This window comes from Barbus barbus (genome assembly GCF_936440315.1).
Source record: "Barbus barbus genome assembly, chromosome: 47".
In the NCBI taxonomy this organism is placed as follows: Eukaryota; Metazoa; Chordata; class Actinopteri; order Cypriniformes; family Cyprinidae; genus Barbus; species Barbus barbus.
In genome coordinates, this window is record NC_136725.1 from 19,459,578 (window position 1) to 19,472,023 (window position 12,446).

At 38.2% G+C, this 12,446-nt stretch overlaps 1 protein-coding gene across 1 annotated transcript in view; it reads left to right on the top strand.

The window, feature by feature from the left end:
• LOC306865471 (protein FAM222A-like) overlaps positions 1-2,541 on the top strand; it is a 32,259-nt gene extending 29,718 nt beyond the window's left edge. The window contains exon 3 of the mRNA XM_079410077.1: positions 573-2,541. Coding sequence (XP_079266203.1) covers positions 573-1,453 — 881 coding nt within the window. The 3' untranslated portion in view covers positions 1,454-2,541. The remainder of the gene's footprint in view (positions 1-572) is intronic.
• Positions 2,542-12,446: the final 9,905 nt, after the last annotated feature.

Consider the following 12,446-nt stretch of genomic DNA (forward strand, 5'->3'; position numbering starts at 1 on the left):
TGAGAATCGTATTATGAAATCAGTATCGTGTATCGCATCGTGAGTTGAGTGAATTGTTACATGCCTACTTGTCCATGTCAAAATGATTGAGATGGCCAGTCAAATTAAAGTAGGCGGGGTTTACTGTTCACAATTGCAGAGTGTGAATTAAAGCTCAAGCATCAGTTTTAATGTTGAAAGAAAAATGGATATTAATATTTAACAACTGTTTTACTACAGAAATGTTAAAATATACTGTCCAATGATGCAAATTACTCTACTTTTCCTTTACCTTTTACTTTTCCCATTTCACCGTAAAATGACATTTACGTAATTCCTAACTGAATGTTACAAGACATGAAAACGTTTTGCATTTTTGACACATTAGGCATACAACGAAGAGTGAATGTGTACATATTTTAAATTATTTGCTAATTGCTGCAACTAGAACTAGATGCAGTTTTTCTTTCACCATTATATTTCTTTATACTTAATTTAAAAAATCCCCCCCCCCTAATGTTCAAGACATGGTACGGCCTTGCTGAGAATAATGCAGCGTTCAATTATTCATGCCGTTTTCTCTTTGTCCGCAGGCGAGCAGATTTCCCTGCACTACCCATCTGCGGCCGAACTGGACGCCTACGCGCAAAGAACAGCCGACAGCCCGCTTTCAATCAAGATCTTCCCCACCAACATCAGGGTCCCACAGCACAAGCAAATCAGCAGGACGGTCAACGGCCTGGACACAGGCCCGTACTCGCACTCCTACGCCGGCGCCTACCAAGGCTTGCTGGCGATCGTCAAGACTTCCTCCGCGGCCAAAGGTGTGCTAAAGAGCGCAGATGGAAAACGAACCAAACTATCCCCTATCCAAATGGCGGTGGCTCCGTATGCGCCACCCAGCGGGAGCAGACACCGGCCGTACAGCGTTGTGTCTTATCACATGAGCCGTCCGTCCAACGTCCAATCCAGTCCTTCGTTCTTGTCCGCGTCTTGCACCGACTCCAGTTTTACTCTGGCCTATTCTGGAGCCGTTCTGCCCACTCAAAGCGCGGATGTAGCTGGTTCGGATTATTGGTCGCATTATCCGCACATGTATGGATTAGGAAACCGCTCGCCTGACGTTTCCTACAGATCCTACCCTCCCAGTCTAACGATTCTAGACAAAGTCCCGACGCCCCCCGCGATGCACGGCGATTTCTCGGTTGGCCAGTTTTTCGCTCCCGCTTGGAATAGCGTGCTTGCCACGCCGGATAGCGACTGTTATAACCCTCAGGAGACGCCTGCATCGCGCCTCCATCCATACACTCAACAGCCTCCGGCGTTCCTGTGCTGTGGGCCGCAAGGGAAGAACCTCAGCAGCAGCCTGCAGTCTCTGGAGTGCCTCATCAGTGAGATCCACCCGCCTTGCATCAAGGAGCGCATGCTGGGACGCAGATACGAGCCGCACCTTCAGCTGCCTGTGTTGAGATAGGACGCTTCACTGCAAAACATCATTCTCTTATGTTGTGGTGGCTGTGCTTTAAAGTTCAATTATTATAATCTTAATTCAAGTGATGAAGGATTCTGAGAGTCTGGCAGTAGTCAGTGTTGAGTTGTACTGCAAGGTTAACCTGTCTGCTTTAAATGTTTCAAAGTGATTAACAGTTGAAAACATTCGTTAGAAATTTAAAAAAGTAATCAAATGTAATCAGTTACATTACTTTAAAAAAAGTAATTGAAGTAGTTGCACTAGTTATTACATTTTAAATTTCCAAAGTAACCTTCCCAACATTAACCAGTGTTGGGGAGTAATAATGCAAAAAATTATTCTCTTACTTTAGTATTTTTGTCTTGTTTTCTTGTATAAATATATCTAAAAATTCTTGAATCAAGATGAATTTATTGTTCAAGTGAAATAACTTAAGATATTATGTCTTGTTTTCTTTAAAAAAAGAAAAAAAAAGAAATTGTTTTTGCTTAAAACAAGCAAAAATATCTGCCAAAGCGGTAAGAAAAATCATCTTGTTTAGCAGATATTTTTGCTTGTTTTAAGCAAAAACAAAAATTTTTATAAATATAAATTTTACTTGTCAGGTAAATGCATCTTCATTCAAAAATGTTTAGATATTTATACTACAAAACAAGACAAAAATACTAAGAAAATTATTTTTTGCTGTGTTGTGAGATAAAGGGTAAATGCTCTTGCACAGAGTACGAAATTTCGTATGCGTTTTTCCGTTTTTGCGTATTTGTCATCTTTTCCCATCAAATGCTTGCTACGGATGCGAAAATGCAGAAAATCGAACTTCATCAATTTTTTTTATGACGGACAGTGTGTGTAAACGTGAATGACACGATGTGAGGCCGGATTTATTTTTTCATGTGCAAAAATTTCGGACTCTGTGTGCAATGACCTTAGCGGTAATCCACACTGAACTGAAGGGTCGTATGTTGTTGGAATTAAGGGACACTGGATTCTTATTAATCATTAATGGATAGTGTGTTCATCAAGCTAGGGTCACTTTTCAGAAATGGTTTGAAGAGATCGAGATCTAAGGCCTCTTTCACACATTAGCTCACAAAAAAAAGAAATCCTATTATACACTGCCGTTCAAAAGTTTGGGGTTTTAATGTTTATGAAAGAAGTCTCTTCTGCTCACCAAAGCTGTTTATTTGATCAAGAATACAGTACAAATGTGAAATATTTTTATAATTTAAAACAGCTGTTTTCTATGTGAATATGTGTTAAACTGTCATTTATTTCTGTGATGTGCAGCTGTATTTTCAGCATCATTACTCCAGTCTTCAGTGTCACATGATCTTCAGAAATCATTCTAATATACTGATTTACTGCTCAACAAACATTTCTGATTATTATCAATGTTGAAAACCGTTGTGCTGCACAATATTTTTATGGAAACAGTGAGGCATTTTATTTTTCATAATTCACAGATGAATAGAAAGTTCAAAAGACCAGCATTTATTTGAAATGGAAATCTTTTGTAACGTTTTAAATATCTTTACTGTCACTTTTCATTTAATGCAGCTTTGAATAAGTCATAATTTCTTTTAGAAAAAAATATTGACCCCAAACTTTTGAATTGTAGTGCAAGTTAAAAAATCTCATTATTAAAAACTGTCCTGATTGTGTTCCAAATCCAAACCCCAAAACATCAAATGTTTTTTAGCAAACCATGTTTGTTGCTTTTTTAAAGGTTGCATTGCAAGAGATTGTAATAAATATTTTTCTAGTGCATTCTCACTGTATTTTGCTATTATTTTTAGTCTTTCCTGCTGATATCAGTCACTGTTCACTGTGAAAACAGCCTCGGTTGTGAAACTCCGATCCTGTAAGCTGTTTGCAGCAGCAATGAGCCTGAACCGCTCGCATGTGATATGTGAAACAGGCCTGGATCTCTCTTCAGACCGTTGTGCTGAAAGTGATTCGGAAGCACAGGTGATTCAGTAGCAAAAGATTCAGAAGCGCAGGTGATTCACAAGCTCAGATTATTCAGAAGAGAGGTGATTCGGGAGCGCAGGTGATTCAGGAGCGCAGGTGATTCAGAAGAGAGGTGATTCAGAAGAGAGGTGATTCAGGAGCGCAGGTGATTCAGAAGAGAGGTGATTCGGAAGCACAGGTGATTCAGTAGCAAAAGATTCAGAAGTGCAGGTGATTCACAAGATCAGATTATTCAGAAGAGAGGTGATTCGGGAGCGGAGGTGATTCGGGAGCGCAGGTGATTCAGAAGAGGGGATTCAGGAGCGCAGGTGATTCAGAAGAGGTGATTCGGGAGCGCAGGTGATTCAGAAGAGAGGTGATTCGGGAGCGCAGGTGATTCAGAAGAGGTGATTCGGAAGCACAGGTGATTCACAAGCTCAGATTATTCAGATGAGAGGTGATTCAGGAGCGCAGGTGATTCACAAGCTCAGATTATTCAGGAGCGCAGGTGATTCAGAAGAGAGGTGATTCAGAAGAGGTGATTCAGGAGCGCAGGTGATTCAGAAGAGAGGTGATTCGGAAGCACAGGTGATTCAGAAGAGGTGATTCAGGAGCGCAGGTGATTCAGAAGAGGTGATTCGGAAGCACAGGTGATTCAGAAGAGGTGATTCGGAAGCACAGGTGATTCAGAAGAGGTGATTCGGGAGCGCAGGTGATTCGGAAGCACAGGTGATTCAGAAGAGAGGTGATTCAGGAGCGCAGGTGATTCAGAAGAGAGGTGATTCGGGAGCGCAGGTGATTCAGAAGAGGTGATTCAGGAGCGCAGGTGATTTGGAAGCACAGGTGATTCAGAAGAGGTGATTCGGAAGCACAGGTGATTCGGAAGCACAGGTGATTCGGAAGCGCAGGTGATTCGGAAGCGCAGGTGATTCAGGAGCGCAGGTGATTCAGGAGCGCAGGTGATTCAGGAGCGCAGGTGATTCAAGAGCGCAGGTGATTCAAGAGCGCAGGTGATTCAAGAGCGCAGGTGATTCAAGAGCGCAGGTGATTCAGGAGCGCAGGTGATTCAAGAGCGTAGGTGATTCAGGAGAGGTGATTCAGGAGCGCAGGTGATTCAGGAGAGGTGATTCAAGAGCGTAGGTGATTCAGGAGAGGTGATTCAGGAGCGCAGGTGATTCAGGAGAGGTGATTCAAGAGCGTAGGTGATTCAGGAGAGGTGATTCAGGAGCGGAGGTGATTCAGGAGCGCAGGTGATTCAGGAACGCAGGTGATTCAGGAGAGGTGATTCAAGAGCGTAGGTGATTCAGGAGAGGGGATTCAGGAGCGCAGGTGATTCAGGAGAGGTGATTCAGGAGCGCAGGTGATTCAGGAGAGGTGATTCAAGAGCGTAGGTGATTCAGGAGCGCAGGTGATTCAGGAGAGGTGATTCAAGAGCGTAGGTGATTCAGGAGCGCAGGTGATTCAGGAGAGGTGATTCAAGAGCGTAGGTGATTCGGAAACGTTGGTTCACCCTGATGAGACACGTCCTGAAAGCTGCTGGAGTGTCACTTTATCAAGTTCAGATGTTGAACGTCAGACTCAAACTATCAGAATTTACCTTCTCAGACTAGGTGCCAAAAACACGACAGGAAGTGACACGCGTGCTGTTTTTCCTTTTGTAAATCATTGACGATGTTTCTAGCATGAGTGGTTCATAGAAACACTTAATTTAAATGGAAATAAATGCACATTTTTACTCTTGTTTGTTGCTGCCAATAGGATGACATTCATATTTATAAGATTCTTTATTCTAGTTTTTTTTTTTTTGTCCTCAAATCCTCTGATTCCAGACGGATTCTGCTGTTCTGATGATGATGATGATGATGATGATGATGAAGTTTGTTTTGATCTGCTGATCTTCTATGAAGCTGTGAAGGATGGTTTTGGGATCTGGAGTCGAGGTCTTAACCTCTCCATCAATTATCACAGGAACCCATTATATCTTATACATTTTATTTGTTTTGTTCTATTTATTGATATTTGAATCGGGTGTCTTGAGATCTGAGGTTTTGCCATGTTCGTGTGTTTTTCTTGTGTGTGTGTGTGTGTGTGTGTGTGTGTGTAACGGCACACTGTGTGCTCGACGTTTAAAAGTGCAATTATACTGTCGGCAAATGAGCTTCAGTGATGATTTACTATGTGTGACTGTCTCTGACTGAATCTACTTCAATAAGATTGTCAAATAAATATAATTTAGGAATGTTTAATATTCCTGCTGGTCTGTTTGTCATTATTTTAAGCGCACAACATGCATGGCATTAATGTCACGCTGCTGAAGCCTTTCAAACACTGTCAGATGCACATAATACAATTATTTTTCTCATACATCTAAAAAAGCAGTGTACACTATTATAAAATGTCAAGATTTTAGATTTTAATCAAAAATACACAAGGTGAAAAACTTAGTCTTGAAAAAAGGCCTAATTTTATTGATGTAAAATTACATTTCTAACTTTTGATTTTTGAGTTGAAATTTTTCAAATACAGCAAAATATATTTATTTTTTTTTTGCTTTTGGGAAGAAATATTCTTGATGCAAAAATGTATTTTATTCTTTTTCCTTTAGAATTTTGGTGTGAAATTCTCTTGATGCAAATATAATTCTTTGACGTATATTATTTTTCATTTTGATTTTGGGGTAAATGTGGCTGTTGTGGACAATCAAGTCTGTTTGTTCACTGTGTTTGTATGTCAGATGTTAGCACAGTCCCTCATCAGGGTTCAAGCGCGTGCCGTAGGCTGCTGTCCTCTGAGGGCGGTGAGATCAGGTGTCTTTATCGGCCCCGGGGCCCGCAGCTAATCAGCTCTGAGTGTGACCTGAGCTCACACGCGTCTCCTGCTGTGGAACGACATGTAGAGTGTAAAACAACGACGCTTTGGTTTTTGTGCCATGCAAATAAATTTGACAGTTTATAGTTGCATTTATGCAATTCAATGTTATTTGACTATTTTTGAGATACTATGGCTTTTGTTAGTATTTTGTATTAAGCTTTTTTTTTTGGTTTAATTTTACTTAAGGTTTTAGTCATTTTCATGTTTGTTTGTTTTTTGTAGTTTGTGTTTAGAATTTTATGTTTTTACTTTTATTTTTTATATTTTAAACTTAAATGAGAATTGTTGCTTATTTCTAGCTGAAATACATAGAATATATTATTTCAGTTAACATGTATTTCATTTCAAGTAACTTTTATATTAGGTAACTGTAATAATGTTTTCTCCAGCTTTAAGGATGGCAGTAAAAATGTAATATGATGTTTCAGCTAAACTTTGATATGCAGGTAGCATATTATTAGGTTTGATAGAGAAAGAATCAGCAAAACATAAAACTGAAAATCTGCGTTCATGCATCATTGATTCACTGATGCTACATAAAGTCTAAGAGGTGAAAAAAGAAACGAACAAAACAAGGTGACTTCTGGAAGACACTATAATTGAGATGAGTACCGCAACAGACCTTAAATCCCTGCAAACCTCATATTAAACCAATATTAGCTTCAGCAGTAGATGAGATCTATCTATCTATCTATCTATCTATCTATCTATCTATCTATCTATCTATCTATCTATCTATCTGTCTGTCTGTCTGTCTGTCTGTCTGTCTGTCTGTCTGTCTGTCTGTCTGTCAAGGCATTTTAAACTTTGCAGAACCTTAAAACTAGGTTTTAACAAATCAAATATCAAATATAGACGTTTTCTTGACAAACTGTGCTTTGCTGGTTAAAAGTTACAGTTACATGCATCTCTTTGAATTTCAGTGCGTTCCAGTTTCATTCTTCACAAATTTCTGTGTTTGCTTCATCCCTTCAGATTACAGTTTTTCTCAGAGGCTTTGGTGCATTTCTCAGATCAGAAATGATGTTCTCAACCTCCACATCATCTAGTCACTTGTGCACATCATAAAAGCAGTTTCTCATTCTTTGTGATTGCTTTGGTCCATTCATGCAACTGATTATGTGCATTTGTCTGCGGTTTCCTACATTATCAGTTGCTAATGGCATGTTGCTCAAAATGTATTCGATCTCTGTGCTATTGTCTTACCCCTCAAAACATCTAGTCAATAGCTCATCGTATAAGTCATTAAATGCAAAATGGTTGATCTAGTTGTCATAAACTTTTCACCTTTGTGCCAATATTTCTTTTTCTTTTCTATTTCACAATGACGTTGTAAGTTTTTTTTTTTTTTTTTGTCAGACCACTAGTAAAAGTGTAACTGAATCCTATCCAGTTGGTTTAAATCAATATGCCACATACAGTAATGTGTACATTTGTACTTTTGAATGGATATATGGCATACATAAGAAGTGCAGCCTTCTGCATTTCACTAAAGTACTAAAGTAACTGTCATCCAAACTGTTGCCATAGTTTACATCAGGTATAGTGCACTGTTATATTGACAACAAGACTAAGCATTTTGACTCGTTTGTGAACAACGGCACAAGGACTTTTCATTCTGATGGCACTGATATGTTCATTGACATAAATACTTACTTTTGAGAGATGAACTAAAGATTCTGAGTAAGTTACAGGCTTTTGCAGGAAATCCTTTGTGTGGTGCTGTTTGTACGAATTGTTTTGAGAAATGCACATACAGTACTTCTTAGCAAATATTAAGGATGATTCAAGAAATGCACCAGAGCAGTTTATTTGCACCTGGAGAAGATGATGGCTGCATCAAAGCTCCAAAACCAAAGGCTAGTATATGTTAACATAAACATATGACAAAGGTTTTTGGTGCATGTTATGAATTCACAATTATTCAGTTTTGTTGAGTGTGGTCATAGAATGAGTAAACATGTAGATGGCAACAATAGAGACCGCTGGGATAATACAGTGCGTGCAGGTATACATTTAAAACCTGATGCACTTGTTAGTGAAGGTTACACTAAAATGTTGCAATGACAAAGTTACAGTGAATACTGCACTAAATTCTAAGTTTAAATGTTACAAATTAACTTACAATATTGATGATGTAATACTGGTAGCACTAATATAACGATTTTATGTCATGTTTCAATAAAGTAACAAGTTTGAAATACGTTGATGGTTGTATTTTTTTATCTTTTATATCTCAGTATTCCTATCAGTGTTGTATAAGGGTTTTTATACATAGTAGGAACCCTATATACAGTATATTTACTAGGACTAGACATTCAGCAAGCACTATTGTTGGAGATGTCCTCTTGGATGGAGTTAAATTGTGGGGATGACCGCCTGGTGCCTCCAACATGACACATCATCAGTTGTGCACCCCGGCCTCATTGGGTGTTTCAGCCTTTATCACAATACACCCTCACCCGAGGCTGGCCCACCACAGGATGATCAAACCTGGGTGTGTGTCGCACCGGAGGCTCCATGAGGTCACTTGGGAGCCCATACAGTCTACTTCCGCTTCAGCCACAGCCAGTGACTGCTTCTTTCGGTAGCAGTTGCAAGGTCTTTGATGGTCTTTCGCTGAGCCTGTCCTCTGAGTCCAACCTCCTTTAACAGCTTTATGGTGGAACTAGCTACAAAACCCCTGCAGCCCACTTCCACTTGACGCACATTTACCTTCCATCCCCGGTCCTCTGGTTCGGCAGCCAAATCTGCATATCGCAGCCTTTTCCTTTCAAATGCCTCATAGATAGCTTCCTCCCACGGCACTGTCAATTCCACTATAAAGACATGTCGACAGGATTTGGACCAAAGGACCAGGTCTATGCGCAGGTTGGTTGTTGCAATTTCGGGTGGGAAGGTAAGCCTCTGACTTAAGTCTATACTCGCATTTCCGAGTCCCGGGCTGCATTCAGTGCGCATGAGTCTGGAGGCGATCGATTGGTCGAACATTTCACCCCTTCCCGGACGAAGGATGTTGGTTGGCGGAAGGTAGTCTGGGCTTCCAGGGGCATGGCGTTAACAGTTACCCTCTTGCTCTCCAGTGTACCAGCCAGGCACTTCAGCACTTGGTTGTGGCGCCAAGTGTATCTGCCTTGCATAGGGCTGGTCTTACATCCCACCAGGATGTGTTTCAGGGTTGCTGGGGCAGAACACTGGAGACAGGCTGGATCCTCTCCAAACCACAGATGTAAGTTGGTTGGAGAGGGCAGGACATCATATGTGGCTCTGATGGTAAAGCTCACCATATTGGACTCTGTGTTCCACAGTTCACTCCAAGTGATCTTCCTCCTCTCCTTCCCACCTCATCCAGCGGCCTTGCTTGGCTTGGGACACTGCTCTGGCACACCTGTCACTTTCTCTCACAGGTACTTTGAGAGTCCCGGTTTTCTCCTTGACAAAGAGGTCTTTGGCGAACTTGTAGGGATCTCTATAGAAGGCATTTTTTATACATGGTAGGAACCCTAGAATGTGATGAAAGTTTAAAATAGCTGAGCTGATATATACTGTATACAAATTTTGATAACTGCAGTAATATGTTAGTTCAGTATACACATTACCCCACCGGTCACAATTGTGACTGACCATAAAACACACTATTTTACCCCCCCAAAAAAAAATATATATATATATAGGTCTATGTATTATTATTATTGATTATTTCAATGGGTTACTATAATGACACATAATTTGGATATTTTCATGTCTGGGAAAAATGTGGGATTAAACAGGTTAAGGAACATAACTTGATCTTTAAGTCGTTCTGAGATCAGTTATGAATATATCAGCAAAATTAATTATTGCGCATGCGCGCCCTCTGCTGGTGCTGAGGTGCATCACTACATTCAGTGTAATATTGAAATTAATCATACACTGAGTCAGGGGTCTCATGCATTCATTATAAGGGGCACGAGTCGGGGGGGGGGGTCGTCACGTGACACACAGCAGCCACAACAGCACTTACCTTTTTATTTTATTTTTTCCCTTTTATTCGAAATACGCATTAACTATATCATGAAATATCTTGATTCTCACCTTTATAGATTGTTAGTTGATCGAGTGGTCGATGGTCAAAGTAACCCAATAATGTAATAACTATGCATAAAAACTTGTCTGTTTACTACATTAACAGATTTGGGTGTCATGACATAATATATTTTAATACGACTGACTTTATATTTAATGTGAATTTAACATTGAAAGTTAATGAGAATAAAAACATTAAATTAGGCTACTAATCATAACACTTTCATTGTACAGAAAGAGAGCAAAGAACTTTTTTCTGATTATTACCAATATTGAAAACTATTGTGCTGCTTCATATTTTTTGTGGAAAATGTGATACCATTCAGTCTGGTAAGATTAAAAAAATATAGAAATATTAAATTGATTTAAGTAACAGTAAAGACACTTATTACGAAGTACTTATATTTCAAATAAATGATGTTCTTTAACTGAGAACCATTAATAAAATGATTGGTTATTGCTATTTTATTATACCAATAATAAAAACCATTATTAAGAATTGATCACAAATAATAACTGATAATAATTAAGCAGCATTAAAATGATTTCTGAAGGGACACTGAAGACTGCAGTAATGATGCTGAAAATTCAGCTTTGATCACAGAAATAAATTACATTTTAAAATATCCTAAATAGAAAACCACTGTTTTAAGTGTAATATTTCATAATATTATTGTTTTTACTGTATTTTTGATCTAATAAATGCAATATTCTTTCAAATAAATAAATAAATAAAAAGCCTTAATTATTTCAAACTTTTAACCATATAAAATAATGCATGTGAATTAATTAGCAAATTATATTTTTATTAGGCCTATAATATAAATCACTTTCCAATGCACAGCACTCGAAAGCAAAAGTCTTCAGATTTACATTGTTCTAGAGTAAGATTGAGAATGATTTTTTATAGATGTTTAAACATTTTCTGAGACACGTGAAAACTGCTGAAAACTGCTACATTGTGACGAATAACGTAAATGGCATTAAAATCTGAGAAATCTGAAAAGGCCAGTAGTAGTTTGCATTCCTGAAAATTAATGTCTTGCGTTTAACTTTTTTTTTTTTTATCATAAATGGTTGGCAAATATTGCTGAATTGTCTCGTCGTGTTTAGCTGCTTTCTTTTTTGTATTCTTTATTGTCAACAAGTAGCATGTACAGTGCCATATCCCATTATATAACAAAAATATTACACATGCCTCAACAAGAAGGAACAAGGGAGGAAGAAAAAAGCATCAGTTTACAGACAGATATACGTTATATTAACAATTCCACAGGATATTACAATGCAATTTAAATACAGAAAATATACTTTGCAGGTCAGCACCATTCATTTATTTATTTTTTATATTATGTGAAAATGTTAAAGGAGGAGCATATACACTCCAAAAAGGGATAAGTTGACTTAACTTAAAAAAATTGAGGAAACCTTAAAATGATCAAGTAAATAATAATTTAATAAATGAAGTTAAGTGAATTGTCAGGTACACCTGCAGCCTTCAGTTCTTTTAATGTAAGAGCTATTTTGTGTCTTGAGACAAAGTTTGCAAATGTAAATAAATTCCCTTCATTATTAAATAACCGATTCACTAATAACTAAACCAATTATGAAAAAATAAAGACTTATTTCTATATAAAATATTGGCATTAGAGTTAGGGTTAATGTACCATTTACATTTTACTGACAGTCTCTAGAGTTCAAGCACTCTCAAAAACTCCCATTAAAATCACTGAAGCTGTTTACTGTGAAATTAATATCTTACTTACAGACTTAGCTGTTTCTTACAAGAACATTCGCCAGAAAAAAAGGTGTTCAGTCAGCGATCGAGTGAAGAAAACACCGGAATTTAGCAGCTGATGATACGATGCAATTTAATCCTAAAATATTAATCAGCTGTTTTTTTGTCTTTTGGAAGCTGCATTCAAAATCCACTTGGCTGAAAAATCTGAGTAATCTAAGAGTAATTAGCATCCTAGCAGTGAACCTCAGTCGTTAAATATCTATAAATAATAAATACAATATGAGGCACAGAGATATCAGTTTACAATCTAAAATTCTGAACTCTTTAAATAAATGAATGCTCTTATACGACAAAAAGCTTATTGGATGT